General features: G+C 38.3%; 1 protein-coding gene across 1 annotated transcript in view; it reads right to left on the bottom strand.

Moving 5' to 3' along the window:
* Positions 1–22,499, bottom strand: part of LOC136881078 (apoptosis-resistant E3 ubiquitin protein ligase 1) — a 413,531-nt gene that overhangs the window by 7,095 nt on the left and 383,937 nt on the right. Inside the window, exons 13-15 of the mRNA XM_067153696.2 lie at positions 17,269–17,394; positions 9,527–9,715; positions 711–973 (exon numbers count right to left, since the gene is read on the bottom strand). Of these exons, the coding sequence (XP_067009797.2) occupies positions 711–973; positions 9,527–9,715; positions 17,269–17,394 (578 nt within the window). The remainder of the gene's footprint in view (positions 1–710; positions 974–9,526; positions 9,716–17,268; positions 17,395–22,499) is intronic.

The following is a 22,499-nucleotide window of genomic DNA, read 5'->3' as shown; positions in this document are numbered from 1 at the left end:
AAGTGAGGAGCCTGGCACAAGTAAGTGGAAGCAATGCCAGGACTCAGCTAAGGGACCCATAGTTGCCAACCCATGCTCCAAAGTTCAGAGCCCCTGGAGCCCCTATTAGTCGCCTCTTATGAAAGGCAAGGGATACCGTGGGTGTTATTCTACCGCCCCCACCTACAGGGGGTCAGATCCAGGTTAAAATCCCTGACTTGGTCGGGAATTGAACCCAGGGCCTTTGCATAGGAGGCAGGCTTGCTACTCCTAGACCATGGAGCCGGCATATAATATATAGGGGTATACAGTGTAATATTGTGTTCCCTTTTCATGTTTGTAAAAGTCTATTTTTGAGTCTAGTCTCTGCTTCCAACATACAGAATTTTAAACACTATAGTACACCACACAATGATGTCCACAATCTTCATACAATCTCTAAATCATAAATTTGTTTAATAATGAATACCAGTCTTAAACTATACTTTACCATAATAATTTGGAAACTCAGTATACACTGAATTGTTAACGAAGAACACTGGACTGATGACAAAGAAAGAATATCAAGATAAACTTCACAGCAGGACGAAACTTTGAAGTACTGGTGAGGTGTTTTGAATAAACTGCCTTATCTGTTATTAGTCAATATCATTTTACATCCTGTAAATAACTGATCTAATGATATCCTGTTCTAATGATCACTAAGGTTTTAGAAGAAAAGCCATACTCACCATGTATGGGCAGTCGGAAGGTTGCCGAAGGTAGGTGCAGCCGTAAGCTGGAAGCGCGGACTAAGCTCCACAAAGCCACCGGGAGGGAGCTGGGAGCATCCTGTAGTGAACTGCAGTAGACGAGCCATTTCTTCCTGAGTGAAGTTGGACACAGCAGTCCAGAACCAATCTAGGATCCGTCGGAACTCCGATGAGCCTCCGTTCACCACGTGGTGCGCTCGGAAGTCGGCAATGCTGTACTCCCCAGTGCCACAAAGGAGGAGCTGGAAAACCTTAGACTCTTACACTTCAGTTATAAGAACTGAGGAGGTAAATAGTGAAGAAAAATATGAAATTCTACAAAATTTAAAAACTAACATGGAGAATTCCAAGCTTCTTTCCCTTCTACATTTTTTTATGTGCAGTGAAACAACTCAGTCCAAAGTCAGAATATTCTCTCACAAAAATTATCCATTCAACTTCAAAATTTCTTAAAAAGTGCAGTTAAAGAAAGACTGATCTAAATTTAAGATCTTTCTATATTTGAATCAGAAGAATTTAAAAAAAAGTTACCTTTAGGTAATAAATAATACATGTATACACTCAATGGCCAAAAAAGAGAAACATTACATATTTCATACAAAATTGAATGTTAGTCCATTTGAAACATGGTAAAAATCGAATATTATTACATTACAACAATATGGCAAAGTATCATAAGTTCATTAGTCAATTCGAGAAGTTTCAGCGCAATAAACAATTATTGATCATGACAATAATAACAGTCCACCAACACGAATTTGGAAATGATGAAACCTGGAGCTCTGCACAGTTCATATGCAATCCACTTATCCCCATGTTTTCAACACGTTTTTCATTGCCTCAGTAACGGGTATTACCACCTCTAGCGGCAGTTACAACTGTGATTCAATCAGGCATGTTCAGGATGCAATCTCGAATATTCTCTTGTGGTATTGAGCCCTTATTGAAGTGCTCATTTAATTAATTAGTCATTTATTCGAATGTACAGAGAATATTTCATTTTTATTAAGTACTATTAACTGGCAGGAAACATCTACATTCAACAGCACATGTCGCAATTTCTGCAGGGAGCTTGGAGCTTGGATTTGTTTGCTCACCAGCTAAGTTTGGAAGGTGGAATTTCGACATGATGCACACACAGCCGAACAAGGGAACAATAGAACTCCAATGGACAACATTTCGGATGCCCGGGTGAGAGGCTAGGGTCGCCTATAACAAAGAGATATAAGAGATGTTTGAAGTAAGCATCAGGTACGTGATGTGTTGAGCCGTTGCCTACGAGATATACAAGGCCGGGAAGTGGACCGATAGAAATGCGGGTCGCAAGTAGTTTTATAAACGTCCGCCAGAGGTCTCGACATCTTGCTATGCTGCTCGCGCGAAATACATTCAATTAATAGTACATGTTGGTTTCTAAAGACGTAAAAATCTACAAATAATGCAGTTAAGACCACCTAAAATGTGATTTCGAGTGATTGGATGTAAAGTAAAGCACATTTAAGTGGCATTTGGAATTATTTTAGGCAAAGTCAAGTGCGGTAATTAATAAAAGTAATGCATTAAAAATGACGTACCATGATCACTGCTCGTATCACTCACATTTTTAAGATCTTCCAACTTACAGGCTTCATCCTGAAGTTCTTTTCCAAGTCATGAGCATCTGTAATTGTATGAGTTTCGTTGTCGAGGAGTATTGGTTTTAAAAGTTTTGTAATGAGAGTTACAGTCAGTGCTCTCTGATCACACTCGTCACATTTAAATGCCTCAATGAACTTAAACATGAAGTTTTTAAACTAGATTCGTATTTCCCAGATAACGTACGCGTAAAATTCAACATATTTTTCAGGAAGTAAACACATTTTTTGAAGGGGTAGCGTAATGCTCCACGATCTTTCATCCCAATGCGGCACATCAATGGACTGTCAGTAGTGGCCGAGGATATCTGTCCCAAGCATGATTCACAGTTGGAATTTTCTTCCGCAACTCGAACATGATAACCACATATCATGGCCAAGGAAGACAACTCCAGAGTGACAGGTTTTTGTGAAAAGGCATGGTGTAATTTTTAATATCAATAGTATCTACGATAATATAAAATTACCGGGCGAGTTGGCCGTGCGGTTAGGACCGCGCAGCTGCGAGCTTGCATCCGGGAGATAATGGGTTCGAATCCTTCTGTCGGCAGCCCTGAAGATGGTTTTCCGTGGTTTTCCATTTTCACGCCAGGCAAATGCTGGGGCTGTACCTTAATTAAGGCCATGGCCGCTTCCTTCCCACTCCTAGCCCTTTCCTATCCCATCGTCGCCATAAGACTTATCTGTGTCGGCGCAACGTGAAACCAATAGCAAACATCTTCCAGATATTTTAGGCCTATTAAAAATAGTACATCTGAAAGAAAATAGAATAATCGCGAATTGATTAGTTAGCTTGCCTTCGAGCGTCTCATCAAGTAGGCCTATTTCCAGAATTGTTGCTGATCAGGATTACGATTGTAGTGTACTCTGGGCTTGATAGCCATTCATCTATGATAAGGGATCCTAACGTTTCCTCCACGCATGTCAAATTCATGGCTTCGTAATGGAGGTTTTCTTTAATGAGGTGGTGGTGGTGATTATTATTTTAAGGGAAAATACAACTAGGCAACCGTCCTCTATATAACACTAATCTGAGGAAAAAATGAACGGATCCGACACTTCAAAAATGAAGATATCGGCCAAAGGAAGACAAGGACCACGTGAAAATGAAAGAATCCCTAGGCCTGGGGAACCTAATACCATGGGGGTCGGAAAAAACAAAAGTTGACCAAGAGGAGTCTGATAGGATAGATGAAAGTGAGGAGCCTAGCACAAGTAACTGGAAGCAATGCCAGGACTCAGCTAAGGGTCCCGTGATCGCTAACCCATGCTCCAAAGTTCAGAGCCCCTGGGTCCCCTTTTAGTCGCCTCTTATGATAGGCTGGGGATACCGTGGTTTCTATTCTACTGCCCCCACCCACAGGGGGATCTTTAATGAGGGGTGTTATTCTAGTTTTTTTGATTCGAAAAGCCAACCTAGGCCTAATTCGTGTCTTTTGATGCGGTAGTCGGAGGCAGTGAACTGATCTAATGAATCTGTAACCCGTAATCTGAAGTCTCAATATTTAAAATGTAAATTACAGACTCTAGATGACGTCCCAGGCAACCAAAGCGAAACTAATTTGACCTCCCCCCCCCCCCGTTCGGATGTAGCAATTATCCACTTCTCCTTTAAAATTGGATCGGCTGGAACTGATTGAAAACTCCAATTGTTCTCTTTTTTTTTTTTACGAATTGGACTTACAGTACGATATACCATATTTTATAGAGTATATGAAATTTACTTCGAGTTCATTTGAACACTACCAGTAAGTGAAATCTATAAGTAAACGTATTAAAAGCATTTTTCTCCATATGTTAATACACCACAGCACATGAAAACTATAGCACGATGTCGAGACATCTGGCGGCGGTACTACGAACCTGGTTGGGGACGGTTTTTATGCTCAGAACTAGCGCACACTTCCCGGCCTTGTATATCTCGTAGGCAACGATTGAGCCAATGAAACGATAGAGCCACCATCGATATGGCTAGGCATTGGTCTAGGGAAGAGATGGCCCCAATCGAGGATTTGACGGTGTCTTCGAGGACGAGTTAATAAAAATGATGACCGCGTCAGTTAGTTACCCTATTATTCGGTGAGATTCTGTGCAGGTAACATCGTAAGAAGTAGTTTTTATTTACGCGAGTGATCGTGTGGGGACTCGTAAGATTTTGTTGTAAGACGCTCAGTCTGCATTTGATATACTCAAGTTTGCTAGTACTGGGAGAATGGAATTTAACTTACGATTACCAAAGGGGAGAACAGTTCCATTTAATCATTTCAAAATGCATAGTAGCCTGCCTGTGTAAATAGTTTTCGGAGGGCATAAACTTTACAATTTCCAGTCCAGCCGTTTATAAACTGAAAAATATTTGACCTAGTTACGCAAGTAGATAAGAGAAGCGGTTCCGCTACTGAATGGGAACTGGTTTCACAATCAGTGGAATTTACCCCCGGCTGTAGTATTCTAGTAACCGGCAGGTTGATCTTGACCTAGTTTCTACATTGTGAACGAGGGGATGTTTTAGATGACATCCGGAAGCAGAAGCAGCAACAGAAAATACAACATCACCTTTCTACCCCTCGACGGAGACAAAAGGACTGATCTAAATCTTTTCTGAAGGCAGCATCATCATCAATATGGCTGGCTAAAAACAAGATGGGATCGGCTGTCTCCTGAAGATGGGTGGTCATAAGTCAACGTAATAGATGAGTACAGAGTTTTAATGTAATTATGCGAGTGTGAACATGTTTAATGTTGCAAAAGGGGATAGGTTAGTTTGATATTTAATTTCTGTAGATGTAGCTTTGTTTGGAAGGACTACGTACTATTTAAAGTAAATGATAGGAAGCTTGTTTATGTAAATATAATTGTAACATAAATGTGGACCGTTTGCATGAGGTCACAGCTTGCTTTCTAACATTTTATTCTGATTTATTTAGCTGAGTGGTTAGCGTCATTTCTTTTACGAGTCAATTTCTTATTTTAGCCTCATATTTTTATTTGTTTTGCTTTGATGTTTGAGACACAGTGTACACCTCGGGGCTTAATTGTAAATATAAATAAGGATTCAAATTAAAGTCAGGAAGGACTAGATTAAAGTATTGTTGATGGGAGCTAAAAGTGTACGGAAACATGCCGTCACGTTTTCTGGGATTTATTGCATGATGTGTGAATGAGAGTGTGTAAGATGGTGGAGTGTGGATCCACGAAGATGTTAGCATCATCTTCACGACTATTTTGTATATCTAGATGGTTCACGAGTTCCATGAACGCAGTTTCGTATTTCGAGTTCCAAATATTAGAATAAAATTTCTGTAAAATTTATTATTAATAATTTTTATTATCAATACGAGTTTCTCACGATGTAGGATTGAAATATTTCAGTAACTTTCCGATGTTCAGACATGATCGATTGTCAATGTAGCAATTTCTTAGTTTCAGTTTATCATATTTATTATAGAGTTGGACACTTTATTATTCATGTTTACTTTGTGCGTGAGGACTTTGATTTGTGACCAGCGTGGTCTTGTTTCTTTCCATGCGAGCGAATGTTAGACGACGCAACTTTAGGACATGAGATATTATTTTGTGTGATTTTAAGTAAGACGACGCATTCCTCGTCTGAAAGGCTTGCATTTTCCTCATTGTGACTTGCCTCGGGTAGACTGTTGAGCAGCGTGTGTAAAGGGTTGTACCCTGTGGTTATGGTATTGCTGCTTTATTTTGGGAGACGTGGATCTCCAGTTTGAGTCATTCCGCCGTGTGTGATATGTTTGTCTACCCAGGAGAGTTTTATATGAGCGGCCTATACTTTGTGATTTTATTGTTTCTGTCCATATCTCTACGGTTGTGGCAGTCGACGAGAGTTTTATATCGCGATGTTTGTTCCGGATTTTCTTTTACGATATAACCGCGTTGAGGAATATTTGATGTCATGTCATCTCTTCCAGGTTACAACGTTGAAATAGGTGTTGAAAGGTAAAGCCTACTCTGTCATTTTTGTTTTTAACTGATTTTGTGTCATGTACTTATTTTTCTGGAACCAGCGTTGAATAAGAAGTGTTGCTTAAAGTGTAATTATGTTTCCTTTTATTTCCATTGAGGCTTTGAGTGGATGCGAGTTGTGTGAATGCCGCATGCTTTTCTTAGTGAGCCCTGGAAAATATGACATATTTTGTTTCTTTGAATGTATATATTTTGCCATTTATTTGATTTTGATTTTTGTGTGGTTCCAATCCACATTGTTTGTAGTGCTCATGAGATTGCTCATGACTCGAGATGTATATTTTGTGCATAGGATGTTTTACCACTCAGCGTGTTATATATTGTACAGTTAGGTTAGTTTTGTCCCCCCTTTTGCGCATTAGATCACGTCTTTTCTTAAGGTTAGGGACCCCACTGCAATGTCAAGTGTGCAGAAATGGAAAACGTACTCATCTACAGTTAAAAATCTTAACAAAAAGTAAAGCCAGGAGCATGGTGCGAGCACGCAAGCCCATGTGTTAAAATTAATTAAACTTCAAGATTTGATTTGATATGTTAAGTATGTGTGTCGGCATACATTGTAAATTTGTAATATATTCTGATTCTCAAGATGGACTTTATCAAGCTGGGAAAAAAAAATTGAGTCTTGTAAAATCTGGATTATTTGATACTTTGCTATTTTTAAAATATTTATCTTGTTTATTTTAATAAACAGATTTTCCTCCAAAACTGACGTCATGCTTCGCCTTGCTTTATTTGTAGTTTTAATTGACCTCACCATGTCCGTATTAAGTTATATGTTCCCCATCAAGATCCACGGTGTATGTATTTTTAGGGCATTATTTTTTATCATAGTTCGGACTGAGCACGCCTGGGTTCAGCTGACTAGTCTGAGGCAAATTACCTTGATGGTAAAAACGGGGACAGTATGAGCTCCCATTCTGCCTGGAGTGCAGTCCGAAGTTGAGCCAGTGTGTCAGGGGAACGACTCCTAGCACCTCTCCCAAGCATAACCCAGACATGCTCAATCGGGTTTAGGTCGGGACTACGAGCAGGACACACCATGTGCTCAATTCCGACTTCATCCAGGTACTCACATACACAAAACAGCAACGTGTGGGTGAGCACTGTCATGCATCAGAATGAAGTTCTTGCCGAACACAGTGGTAATCCCTGCCCAGACCATCACAGAGCCTCTACTGAACGGTGTCCTTGCAGAGAAAGTACAGGGTGAATAACATTCCCTGGACCTTCTCACTTCCATCCGGTGCCCTCAAACAGAATCTGGATTCATCCGTGAACAGCAATGATCTTTACTGCTCCACAGTCTAATTTTGACGGGCATTGGCGAATTGCATCCGAGAGGCACGGTACGCACTTCTAAGCAGATGTCCTGTGGTGAGCCTATTGGCCTTTAAATCCGCCTCATACAACCTCCTTCTTACTGTTCTTTCACTGATGTTAGTGCCCCGTACTTGCTGCAAATGATTTCTGGCCTCCACAGCTGTTGTGTGTCGATCAAGAAGAACTTGGTTTACGAGTAAGCGATCATTGCACTCGGTAGTACTTCTCCTATGACCGAAACCGGGCCTCCTGGTGTAGATATTTTCAAAGTTCTGAACACGTTAGAACAAGACGTGCCTACACAGCGTATACTGCACCCATCCTCCATTAATGCTACTTGCTGCATTGCCAGTATGATCTGACTTAGAAGCGAGACTAAATGTAATGTCCACAAAAATAAGCGGCACAAGAATTCACAGCAATATACCTTAAGACAGCTCTTTGTGGTTATTCTTGTCCAAAGGCGGGAAAACAGCAATATTGGTGTTGTGATTGTCACGATCAGTAATGTTGATAAATTATTGCGCTGAAACTTCTCAAATGGGCTAGTTACCTTAAGAGATACATTGCCATATTGTTATAATGTTATAGCATTTAATTTATACAACATTTCAAATGGACTAACATTAAATTTTGTCTGAAATACGTAGTGTTTTGCTTTTTTTTGCCAGGTAGTGTAATATTGGATAAGGGGCTGATAAAAAGGGATTTACAAAGCTATTTTTGTACAGGGTACAGCAAGGTTATAGTGTGAGCTAAAGTGCATCATTTTGGGGAATATTTCCTAAAAATGTTGGAAGTTCTGAAGATGTGAAAAATCAGATAGGCAGTTTCTTTGGTCAGCAGGACATCGGTTCAATCTTCACCCTCATCACTGGTATTGGTTATCTCATGGAAGGTTGCTGCAGCATTGGATTTTTATATGTTGGTGTATTATTGTATTTCATTGTGGCACATGTTTGAACAACGCAGATTCATATCTGTGGTTATAGTGTATTTCTTGTCTGTTGTGGATTTATTCCAGACAGTTGATACTTGGGGCGTGGGTTCTAACTCCACAGCTGTAGAAGCAGTGTAGTACTGTTAATGTCATAAGCATTCGTACACCTGTGCTGACGAATGGTGTGTAGCACTGAGTCAGCCATATACTTGCTGGGACTAGAGTAATACGACTGATGGTATTGCAAAACAATACATTCCTTTATTTTTATATATCTAAGATTTGAACAAAATGTGTATACAATCTCTAGTATTAAAGAAATAATGTCAAGAAACACAAAAAGCTGTCATGTCAAAAGTCTTCGTACATGTACTATCTTTGTTGTGAATGAACTGAATGCATTCTCTCTCCAGGTTTTGAATACCTTGTTGGGTTTCCCTTCGCTTTAATGACAGCTTCAAGACGCCGTGACATTGATTCAACGAATTTTTTCATTATCTCATTGGAAATAGAGGCCCTTAAGTCACTGGTAAGATCCCAATTAGATTATGGTTCCAGTGTACACGACCCTCACCACAACTACTTGATTCTAGAACTGAAAAATATCTAAAGGAAAGCAGCATTATTTCTTCTGGGTGATTACAAGAATGTTGCAAACATTCAGCTGAGAAGATTTGGGAGTAACGAGACAAAGGTGTAAGCTGAATGGAAAGTTCACAATATGAAAATAAAGTGTGAATTCAAGAGGGCAGTATAGGAAGGAGAGTTAGGGATTAGAATAATTTACTGAGGAACATATTCAATAAATTTGCAACTTCTTTGAAATCATTTAAGGAAATACTGGGTCAGCAACTGATAGCTAAATGCAGAACAGTGGTGACAAATGGTCTCAATAGGAAACTCACTTCCAGCTCATTTTCGTCAAAAATACTGAGCAGGTTATCAGGGATGAGCTCGTTGAGTCCCTTGAGGAAGTGCTCCACCTCGTCCTTGAGACTCGTTGCCAGGCGATACTGAGCCAAAGTATCCAGGTACTGATGTTTTGTGGTGTTCCGGACTCTCACCTTGGCACCACCAGGAATCAGCTCTGCAACCTGTAATCCATCACAACATGCCAGCTTAGCTCAGATGATCCGATTAGCTTCATATATTCCTTTAGTGCAATTCTTTGAATAGCATAAGCTTTCCTGAAATCAAAAATACGTATATAATACGACACAGCTAACATTACATTTCTGAAAGTGACATTTTAAAACCTTTAGGCTTACTTTTCTCAGGAAATGCAGGAGGAGGGCAATCAAATTTAATACAAATCTTAAATTGCCTAAATACTACAAGGAAGACTTGCAAAAATGATACTTTTTCAGTAAAATGTAAGTAGTATGGCACCAACTACCTCCTAACTTTTTAGGAAAATATACACAGTAATTTCTTTTTAGAGCCCATGTCAACAGGGTAAAGCAGTTTTTGGACACATTCTTAAGTGCTGAGTTACCAGTTGACTGAGTTTTTTCATTCATTTATACTCTTTTTTTTTTTTTTTTGCTAGTTGCTTTACGTCGCACCGACACAGATAGGTCTTATGGCGACGATGGGACAGGGAAAGGCTAGGAGTGGGAAGGAGGCGGCCGTGGCCTTAATTAAGGTACAGCCCCAGCATTTGCCTGGTGTGAAAATGGGAAACCACGGAAAACCATTTTCAGGGCTGCCGACAGTGGGGGTCGAACCTACTATCTCCCGAATACTGGATACTGGCTGCACTTAAGCGACTGCAGCTATCGAGCTCGGTATATACATTTTTTACAAGCCTCAATTCCTAACTTACCGGTATCAGTGGGGTGATTAGCTTAAAATGTTTATAAATGTTGGTTCTTTATAAATCTAAATGCAAATGGAAAGTCCTACACTTATGTTCAATATTATTTTGAGAGAAAACAAAATTAGACTTTTGTGCTCATGTGTACATTATTTTTATACAAAGTAAAGGTCCCAAAATAATATTATTTCCTAAAATCTGCAGGCAACTAATACTTTTTAGTTGTACATAAGTGGATATTTTAAAATACTTTCTAAACCTGGAATGTGGTGATAGCTCAATTTTTTGTAGTGGTTGTTTGCGATACCGATTTGTTCAACTATCTGCACCAAGTCCACTGGCACAAAAGTTTTTAGAAAATCAATGATTTTTGGGTTGTCATCAAACACTACTTGGCTCTAAGAGTCCGACACAATTACTTGAAAGCCTGGTGGAGAAAAATAAATTGGTCCGCCACAAAAATAGTAATAAAATAGGTTTTGAACTCGCATGCTTTTGTTCTTTAATTTAGAAGGAGGCTCTGTTTCTTTCTCACATACAGTATTTTCAGAACTCTCTGTATTACTCTCACTTTCAAAATTGCTTAACAATTCATCAAAATCATCATCTCCATCATCACCTTCCACTATGGTTAATAACTGAAAGATTCTTTGATCCGAAATAACATCGCTGTATGAGCAACTATATTGTTGTTCCGCCATGTTTGTTTACATGACAGATGAACTCCACAGACATCTACAAAAAGCTCTGTAAGTTACTTCCCGAAGCTATAATCCGTGATCAATTAGTTCTACGTAATGTCCTACAGATGGCAGAACATGTCAGAGATCAAGTTGGCACTTGAGAGTAAACGAGGAAATTAAAAAAACTAAAGTTCTCACGCACCATCTACGGACGGGCATGGCAGTGTTGGACGACTGCGTCGGCCCATTATAGGCAGGTCTCATCGGGTTAAAACAATAATCACCACCGCCATTACCACCTAAGCAACAGGCGTGGTCAGTGCCTGGATGGGTCACTATCCGGTACTGCCACACCGTAACACTATTTTAATGTGTCAGCTACATCATAACAGAATAGCGAGTTCCCTGGCAAGACACACATACTGAAAACACACCACAATACATAAACCTCTAAAAAAAAAACAGATGACCATAATTAAACTACTAGACAGTCTTAAACTGAAAACACACACAAAAAGACAGACAGAGGAGTTCCAATGGGCGCACTGGTATCGGTATCACACATACCACCTATCTCTTTGGAGATAGCTGCACACTTAGTTCAATATGGAACAAAAATGAGAGTGATGGTTTGTAAGATAGCTGCACATACAGATGACCAGTTATCCCTCATCATAATCCCATAGTTTGTTCAGAACATTTGTTGGTGCAATAAAGAGGATGGTGTTAAATCAAGGTCATTATGTTAGAACAGCAATCTGAAGGACTTAAGCATCTATGTAGTGATATATGTATAAGGATTTTCTAGAATCGTATTACCAAAATTTAATTTTAAAATGCCAGTATTTTGCATTAGAATAATCCTGTGACATATGTTACATACTCTAATACTTCTTCTGTGCAGGGGCCGATGACCTAGATGTTAAGCCCCTTTAAACAACAAGCATCATCATAAATTCCTCTGCTTATAGTTGTTCCCCACAACAATGAAGAATGGTTTATAATATTCTGCTAACTAACAGGATATTGATGGTTCTTTTTATTTATTTATTTATTTATTTATTTATTTATTTATTTATTTATTTATTTATTTATTTATTTACTTACATTTTATGGCCTTCATTGGACCACTCTAGCCAACTTTATACAAAGAATTTTTTAGTTTCCTGTCAGCCCTGTACTTCTTCATTCTCTCTGATCTCATCCTTCTTTCTTCATCGGAAATCACCCTTCCTATTGTATGTTTCTTGATTCTGATTTGCAGTCTGGTTTGTTTGTCTGTGAGTTTCTTGATTTTGTCGGTTTTGTTTCTTAGGTCTTCCCACTGTAATTTGTAGTTCATCCATATCTTCCTTGATTTCTGTAATCCACTTAATGTTGCACTTACTATTCCATAATTTTTCTATTATTCTCCTGATGATCCTGTTCTCTGGTGTCCTGATTAGATGTCCAAAAAATGAAATGCGTTTCTTCCTGATTGTGCTCATTACTGGTTCTATTTTTTTGTAGACTGTTTCATTAGAAGCTACTCTCGAGTGTCCATCTTTTTGGTATGATTTTTTGATGCATGTTCTAATGATTCTTCTCTCTATCTTAAGTATTTTGTCTATTTGTGCAGTGTTAGTTGTTTTGAAGATGATTTCGCTTGCGTATGTTATTTCTGGTTTAATGACTGTTTTGTAATGTTTTAATTTTGTTGTTATTGACAGGCCTTTCTTGTTGTAGGTATTCTTGGTGACATATTGTGTTCTGGTCAGTTTATTTATTCTGATATGCCATGCTGGCTTTTCATTGAGGTTATATGTTATAATTTTTCCCAGATATTTAAATTTATCTACAATTTTAATTTCTTGGTTTCCTAAGGCAATTTTGTTTATGAGTGGTGGGTCAGTTAACATGATTACTGTCTTTTCAAAAGATATTCCAAGACCAATTTTCTGTGCTATTTCCTGTAGTGATATAACTTGTTGTCTGGTTTACTGAATATTGTTGGACAAGAGAGCAAGGTCATCAGCAAAGCCTAGGCAATTTAAACTTATGTTGTCTTTGGGTCTTCCAATTCGGATGTTCTTTGGGTTACTTTTGTACCATTCCCTCATTAAATATTCCAAGGCACAGCTGAACAGCAGTGGTGACAAGCAATCTCCTTGTCTTAAGCCTGTTTTTATGATGAATGGCTCAGAGAATTCCCCTCTGAACTTGACTTTTGATTTAGTGTTGGTTAAGGTGAGTTCAATCAATTTCATTAATTTTGGATGGAGCCCAAAATTTCTTAATATATTCAACATTGAAGGTCTATGGATACAGTCGTAAGCTTTTTTAAAGTCAACGAAGGTTATTGCAAGAGGTTTGTTTTGCTTCTTGTAATATGCTATGGTTAATTTTAAAGTGATGATTTGTTCTGCACAGCTTCTCCAAGGTCTGAAGCCTCCTTGGTATTCACCTAATTCTTCCTCTAGTTGCTCTCTGATCCTCCTGTATAGGATTCTGGAGAAAATCTTGTATGTGCAGTCTAAGAGAGAGATACCTATATAATTATCTGAATTGCTTTTATCTCCTTTTTTGTGGAGTGGGTGAATTATGGCTGTGGTCCAATGTTCGGGGAACTTTTCTGTTATTCAGATTTTTGTTAGGGCCATGTGTAAGGATGTTCAAACTGTATCACTGGCATATTTCCACATTTCTGCAAAAACTTGGTCTTCTCCGCATGCCTTATAATTTTTCAACTCTTTGAGTGCTGTTTCCACCTCTTGGATTGTTGGGGGATTTATGAGTTCAGGCAGGGTTTTGATGGGCGTGTCTGTATTAATTGCTAAAAGTTCCTGGGGTTCTTCACAATTCAAAAGTTTAATGAATGCTTTTGCCATGATTTCGGCATTTTCCTTGTCATTATGTGTCGTTTTTCCATCCTCACTTTTCAGCATTAATGTGGGAGGGGCAAATTTTTGTACTTGTTTTCCAAACATTTTGTAAAAGTCTCTGGAATTGGTTTTGTGGTAGTTTTCTTCTATTGAGTTGATTAGATCTTTCTGTGATTGTCTCTTGGTTTGCCTGATAATTTGTGTGAACTTTTTGCTGATATTTTTGAAGTTGGTTGCACTTTCTTCTGTTTTGTGTGTTTGAAATTTTAACCATGCCTGATGTCTTTCTTCATGAATTTTGTCACATTCTGAGGTCCATCAGGCATGTCTTTTAGGTGTGCTCAATGGGGCTAAATTTTCAGCTTGTTGCCTGAGAACTGGAACCAGTTCTTCTAAGTTATCTGTCAGTTTTGTGTTCTGTGTGACTTCTATTTCGTTTATTGCGTTTTGGTTTCTTTACACTTCTTACTTTTTCTTTCACACATAAAATCATTCATTTATTCATTGCAGAGACGGACAGACAGGCAGGCAGGCAGACAGACAGACAGACAGACAGACAGACAGACAGACAGACAGGATTGAAGTTTAAAACAGGTCAAAATATGCTGTATTAAGCCATCCTCTAACTGTTTTGGCCAGGCTTTCAGAGATTTTCTCGGAAACAGTACATTATGGTAAGCGTTACGGAAATTCCCATCTATGGCAAGATGAGCAAGTAAATCCCCGGCAACATGCCACTCGAGATAATGAGCTACAGGTAACGATGGTCAGTAGCACACTCAACCCGATCACATTCGTAAAAGGATCAGATAACAGCCATGTTTCCATTCGAAGAAAAGGTTTCTGGGTTCCTGCGGGTAATTTTAAACCAGTTAGTGATACACTGAACACACTTATAACACTGTGCAACACATGGCAGTAGGTGGGGGTGACATTATATCAAGGCAGTTATTATATTATTTCCATAAGGAATATGTGTTCACTGCTTGTAGTGGGTGGTAACTGACGTTGGCGATATATAGGCAGTCAACTGACAGGTCATGAAATTGAAAGTGGACTTTTACAGCAAGATGAAAGTAGTATTAGTAGTTTTTCAGTTGATTTGAGTACGGGGAGCGAAACAAATCATGCAAAGGAGGAACTGACAGTACTAAAAGAAGATGAGATCATGGAATGTGACCATGATAAATCAGCTGGCAGTGCAGTTTAGTGGGCATGGAGCGAGTTCAATACACTTTAAAACGTTCCTCTGGTAAATCACCCTGAGAATATGCAGTAACTTGTATAGTTTTAAAAATATGTGTTATTTTCTGACAACATGTAAAATATTCCTCAGCTAGGCAATTTAATTACTACCTGTAATCTAGCAGTCACACTATTTAATTACTGTATGGCTTTTAGTGCTGGGAGCATCCAAGAACACGTTTGGCTCGCCTGATGCAGTTCTTCCTATTTGTCACCGATGTGCGAACTGTGTGTCTGAATGTGAGATGATGATGAAGATGATGAGGTAACGAGGGGGTGAAACCTGGTGTTGGCACATAGCATACTTCTGTTAAATAACACCAGGAGGTCTGCTCAAGGCTGAACATCTCCATCCAACAGACAAATCGTAATCAACAGCGTCATACACCTTTGCTCCATTTGAACACTGTGGAGAAGTTTGGAATTGAATCCAGGCTTTTGGTAAGCAATCTAGTGATTAGAAATACCACCACCTCTCCTGTCCTACTGACCAACATTCTGATGGTGAACTTTTTTGTTCAGCAAGAGGATTTGAACCAGTTAACCATGGTGACAGACCACAGACTCGATCTGTTAATGATTATGGCCACCAGGTGGGCCACAACTTCTAGTAGGTTGCCCTGTCCTGCAACCACTTATGAATGTGATTATTTGATCTTGATACAATAATTGATGGTAGCGTGCAATTGATGCACTATTCACATAAATAACCATTACTTTGTCTCCTGAATTTTTGGCTTCCTTCATACTTGTTAGTAACTAGAGGCCTGAGCAGTTGAAAAAAGTGTAAAGGTCAGTTTGTTTAGAGCCAAATGGGAAGCTGTTCTCCAACAACTAAATGGATTGAGAACTCTAAAAATTCTGCAAACCCATACATCACTAACTCCCACAATTTGGATGAGGAAAGTGACGTCTGTCTGCATCAAGTGAAATTAGTAAGATCTGAAAAAATGTTAAATACCAGGGACAATTGTACAAATGCTTGTAAAGTTAGGCCTGAGCTCCGAGACATCAAATATCAAGCGTGTTGTAAACTACTTCTTAAGGGTGAAGGTCATTATAATAACTGGATCTGGCTCCTGAATGATGTCCTCAAAATGACCTGTAATGTTGCAGCAGTCCAAGCTGTGCCAGGGAAAAGTCTGGACAGTAACCACGGTCGGCGCCACAGTGAGATCGAAACCCTTTTGCCCGCGTATGTTACCAAATGTGCTTCAATGAAAATAGGAAAAGAAACACCATTTAAATAGATTATCATAGATTGTAATTGAGGATATAGATTTTAATACTTTTAGTATGTTTGTATATTTACCTTTTAACTTTCGAACACTGTGAGGCTGAAGATGTATCCAAGGGGTGCAAAACACATTTCTCTAATTTTATATTAAAGAATAAACTTTTAAGTATTGTATTTTTGATAAAAATCAACAACTGTTCAAAGTTGACAATACAGGAAAAAAATGACTTACGTTATGTGTAAGAATATCATAGCCTTTAAAGCTGATTCAAAACTTGGCAATATACTAGATCCAACTGTGAGGTTTGAACTGAATTTAGAGCAGCCACAGGAGGTTGACAATGAGGAGGAGGCCATGTATGAACCCACAGTACCCTGCTATAAAAATCAATACAACCCTGAACATATTAAGGGGATCAGATTGATGGTGGGTGCTTGTGGAACAATTCCAACCCTTCTTGTAAAGACCTGCAAAATGCTGGGCATCCCAGATTATACCATCTGTTGCAATTTTATGAAATCACTTATACACTATGTAACAATGTTGTCTTGTTTTTCATATCATCACTATTTTTCTATCTTTTATATGCCATTGTCTAACCATATTATTTGTCCTTGTGCAGTCTTGAGAACTCTGAGGAAGGTAATAAAACAAAATTATACTTTTTTAAAATTATCAACTACCCTGTGTTTTTTAAGTAATACTTTTCGTTTAGCAGAATCCTCAATTCGGGATATCATACTTCACATATTCAAAAAGAAGAAAAATGCAAGTTGAATGATTACAATAGTAACTCATTCTTACCTTAATGAGCTGACCTGAGCAATCATATTCTTCCTCCACAAAATAGAGGTCCATCTCCTCAACATCATGGTCCAGAATGTATTTAACTTTACTCAGGTACAAGTCAGGATCATCCTGTTCAAAGTACTGTAACACATAAATGATAACAGACATGATGAGAGACATTTTGGGCCAATCAAATACAAAATAAGAAGCACGGGTTCACAGTTAAAAGAACATATGTTTATAAAGTATCTTGATCAATTAGTTCTTAGAAACTGTAGCTAAAATACTGCAAACTAACTTGAGAAGTTACTTTTTCACTTATAGGTGGAGATTGTTATGCTATTTTTCATTATACTTGTATTTATAAGTATTAAAATGTAAAATTACAGTACTAGATATGTAGAAAAGCTAAGGACACAAGGAAGAACACAATAATGGAAGTATGGGTAGAGCAACAGAAAAGAGAGACAAGAAGAGACAACATAAGACAAAAGGATAACTTGGCTAGTTCACATGGACACTGCGTGTGAAAGTGTTTTGACATCTATTTTAAATCATTCTGCTTTTGCAGAAGTATCTTCTTTTGCTTTAGCATTTGTCCTGCCAAGTGGATCCAGTTGCTCCATTTCCTCCAGTTGTGGGTCATGTGACGGTAGAGATTCATGCTTTTGAGATCTTTATGTAATTTATGAGTCCAAGATTGACTCAGTTGTCATTGTAGTCTTTGTCCAACAATTTCCAGGGTATAGTTCTAACTGAATAATAATAATAATAATAATAATAATAATAATAATAATAATAATAATAATAATAATAATAATAATAATAATAATAATAATAATAATAACAACAACAACAATAACAACAACAACAACAACAACAACAACAACAACAACAACAATAATAATAATAATAATAATAATAATAATAATAATAATAATAATAATAATAATAATAATAATAATAATAATAATAATAATAATAATAATAATAATAATAATAATAATGCTATAGTTATGAGTAAATAAAATGGAAAGGATGTTTCATATGACAAAAGATATATACAATAAGAAATCTCTATCCTGGAACTTGAATTAAGACATTATCAAACAGTGGCTCAGCCAGAAATTATATATGTAGCAGAAGCTCTTAAACTTACAAGAACTGGGGATCTTCAAAAATTAGAAAAATTGAAAGAAGAATTTTGAGAAAAATACTGGGACCTATAAGAAACAACAATGTCGAATTCAGATTATGATCAAACAGAGAGCTATATTTAAAAGTTGAAAAACTGACAACTGGAATGAGGAAAAGAAGAGTCCAGTTTTTTGGACACATTTATGGAATGAATAACAATAGACTAAACAAATCTTCAAGTTATTGAACAGTTACAAATCCAATCCAACGTTGTTCACTGTAATTGAAAAGGATATGAAAAACGCTGGAATTAAAATAGATACGATAGAAAACAGAACACATTTCAGAGAGAGAAGAAAATGGACTCAAAAGCAAAAGGAACAACATTCTCAGAAAATGAAGGAAGTTTGGAAACAAAGAAAGTTAAATGCAAAGAAAAGTAACCAAAGTTAATTTATCATACCCTCGAGAGGATGATGATGATGATGATGATGATGATGCCTTAGCTACCTTGTGCAAGAATTTCAGTTTGATATAATTTTAGCTTCCTGCATATCAATTTTGACATTTTGTTTCACGCTACCAGATGACAAAGAAATAGATCTCCAATAGGTGATCTGTGGCAGCTTTTAAATTAATTTTGTGGGGTAAACCTCCAGCATGTCACCAGAGATCTTTAGCATGGCACAGAGTACTGAATGAACCTTTTCCCCCCTTTTAAAAATCTGACTGCCTCTGCTGAGTTTGAACCTGGGAATGATTTTGGGATCCTGAGGCTGATGCTCTACCAATGATCCACCCAGCGACAGATTCTGCACAGTGCAGTACCGTACTTATCAGGCACACATTAAACTCTTTTCTTTCATGTCCTCTGTCTTGTTCTAGATAGGCTTCAAGTCGTCCTCTCAACCCTAAGATTGTTGGGGGTCAATAAAGAATACCATCCTAGTCTTAGGTAAGAAGTGTTCCTAGCATGACAGTTTTCTGATCCTACAATGGATGACCTCTGGGTAGAGATGAGACAACTTATCATGGCAGACAGTAATTTTCATTCTTAGGAATGTCATAACTAGGGCCTGGATTTTTATGTAATATCGCAGTACACATTAAAAGGTAGTAAATATGTGACATTAATAAAATATACAGGGTGGTCGGAAACAACTTGAACCATGAACGTTAGAGGGTTGGTCATACTGATACCTCACGTCGTCGTCATTTTATCAGCTGCTGAAGTTAGCGAATCACATCGCTCTGAGGACGAATTCAAACGAGCTTTGATCAGCTGCTGAAGTTAGCGAATCACATTGCTCTGAGGACGAATTCAAATGGGCTTTGTGAGGCAGTGTTCCTAAATTTGCAAGTGGCTTAGACCAGTTTGAGCCATACTAAGAAATCAGCATCAAACAGAAACACACCGTGGGTTTCAGGCGGTGTCTCCGTAGCATGATATCACTCCCCTGGCGAAGTTCTTTATCTTCGATGGGTGCTCTAAAACGGATCTTAAGCCATGTGTAGATTTAGCGACACCACCTCGTAAAGCCTGTAAGAATTCACCTGTGGAGTGATCTAATTGGCTAACTTCAGCACCTGATATAATGACAACGGCGCAAAATGTTGATTTTTTTTCAAATTATTTATCACCATGACCAACCTTCTAATGTCAGACTCGTTGGCTGAATGGTCAGCGTACTGGTCTTCGGTTCAGAGGGTCCCGGGTTCGAATCCCGGCCGGGTCGGGGATTTTAACCTTCATTGGTTAATTCCAATGGCCCATGGGCTGGGTGTTTGTGCTGTCCCCAACATCCCTGCAACTCACACACCACACATAACACTATCCTCCACCACAATAACACGCAGTTATCTACACATGGCAGATGCCGCCCACCCTCATCGGAGGGTCTGCCTTACAAGGGCTGCACTCGGCTAGAAATAGCCACACAATGCCCATATACCTGCCTGGTTCACGTTGTTTGTGACCACCCTCTGTAGTAGTATTAATGCATTAAATTTACAAAAATGTTCATATATTTGTTTTAATATGACTTAGGGTTATGGTATGAGACAATACAATCGAACAGATTATAAAGTGATGACAATAGTTGTAGGCCTAATTATTTACATGTCATCATCTAACTCATGCAGAAATGTTTTGTATAATTATGAGATTGAGCAAACAGTGAATGAAAGTTGAGGTTGTGAGTAAAAGCCTCAGAAGCTTTGCACTTACAACAATTAATTAAACTGTGAAAACAAAAACAAAGACTGACTACCAACTTAATTCATAATGCCACATTACTGAATATTAACAAGAAATAAATTATAATAACCAAATTCGCCAGTACGCCAAGAACACAGCAATAAACAGAGACTTTTTCCTGCACCTGGGTTGGATGTTAGCTACATAGTGCAATGGCAGTTCCTATGGCTGACACTTCGCCCCTTTCAAAATGTACTTTAATGCACGAGTATTGATTAAGAACTGAAACTTAACAACTTCCTGAAGTAAAAAGTTAAACAGAATCAGATGATGGACACACAATGTTTATGCACAAATTAACATTACATATATAAAGAAGGCTGTTCCAACACATTTCCAATTTTCTTTTGTTTACTTTGTCTCTTGGGTCATTTGAGATAGAGCGTACTCACAACCTGGCTATCCCACAACTTAAATGCACAATTTTGAAAAATCCTGTTACACCATAGTTCCTGTCATCTTATAACAAATAAACAAACAGATGGGCAGACCAAAGAAGCCTCCATGGCTCAGGTGACAGAGCATTGGACTCTCACCGCTGGGTTCTGTGGTTCAAATCCCACTCACTCCATGTGAGATTTGTGCTGGACAAAGCAGAGGCGCGACAGGTTTTTCTCCGGGTACTCCGATTTTCCCTGTCATCTTTCATTCCAGCAACACTCGCCATTATCATTTCATAGCATTCATTTCATCTGTCAGTCATTAACCATTGCCCCAGAGGAGTGCGCCAGGTCTCGGCAGCCAGCACAATTCCTATCTTCGCCACAAGATGGGGGTTTCATTTATTCCATCCCTGAACTAGTCAATGACTGGAAAACAGGTTGCAGGTTTTCATGGACAAACGAAAATTGTGATGTGTTGAGTGCATTTTTCTCAGATCATTTCATTTTCAAGATTGTTTAATGGGCTTGTGGGACAATCTGTAGGACCCGCGTACATGTTTCTTCCTGAAACCTCTGGTTACACTATATTGCAATATTTCCAAAACTTCGTCGAGGGCAAAAATCCCAGTGGAAACGTGGAAATTGTAATATGATTGGTTAATAAACATCACTAGGTTAATCATGTACGCTAATTGGACACATAAACCTGCTGTTTAGTTTCGTGTTTCATCATACCGGAATGCTTCTCGCTGGGAATGCTTGGTAGTGGTGGCATCATTCTATCTTGAGTCATCTAGTGATAGCTCTGCCTTGCAACATTTCAGTTTAATAATTTAACATAACTTAAATTTTACATAATAGTTAACAATTACTAATTAAGTCCAGCAATTTTCCCCAACAATAGCTATTAACCTCAAATGTTTGTATATTAACGTCACAATGGAGCAGTTCAAGTCAGTCTACATCATTCTTTCATTTAATAACAGTTTTGTAACTTAAATCTAATATTTTCCATTTGACTTAGCCTCAGTACTGCAGCTTCAATTTCAATATGCACATTTGTGTGATAAAAGAATTTCATTCGCAAAAGTAATTCACTTCACCCTTCAGAACTTAGTATTGTGTAAGCTACAGTACATTTTGATCTAATTTAACCTTGTAGCCTGTACTCACAGATATGGGATTAGCCCAATGTGTAAATTGAAGAAGAATCTTCAGATAGGGTCCAAGTACATTAACACTTTCGCTCCGGTTGACTGCTCTAGCAGTCGGGACGAAGCTGTACCGTGCACCCGGTGGACTGCTGTAGTAGTCATATTGGAACTATGCCTTATAGCCTGTCGACTGCTGGGAAACTTTGGCATTGGAGGTCTCTTGTGGCTGTCTTAGGAGTCTATAGTTACAGCTATGATCACCAGATGACAGGTGTAACCAGTTTGAAGATGAAAGCAATGTGTCTGGTGTGCTGT

This window comes from Anabrus simplex, chromosome 9 (assembly GCF_040414725.1).
Source record: "Anabrus simplex isolate iqAnaSimp1 chromosome 9, ASM4041472v1, whole genome shotgun sequence".
NCBI classification, from domain to species: Eukaryota; Metazoa; Arthropoda; class Insecta; order Orthoptera; family Tettigoniidae; genus Anabrus; species Anabrus simplex.
This window is presented reverse-complemented; position numbering and strand designations above follow the sequence as displayed.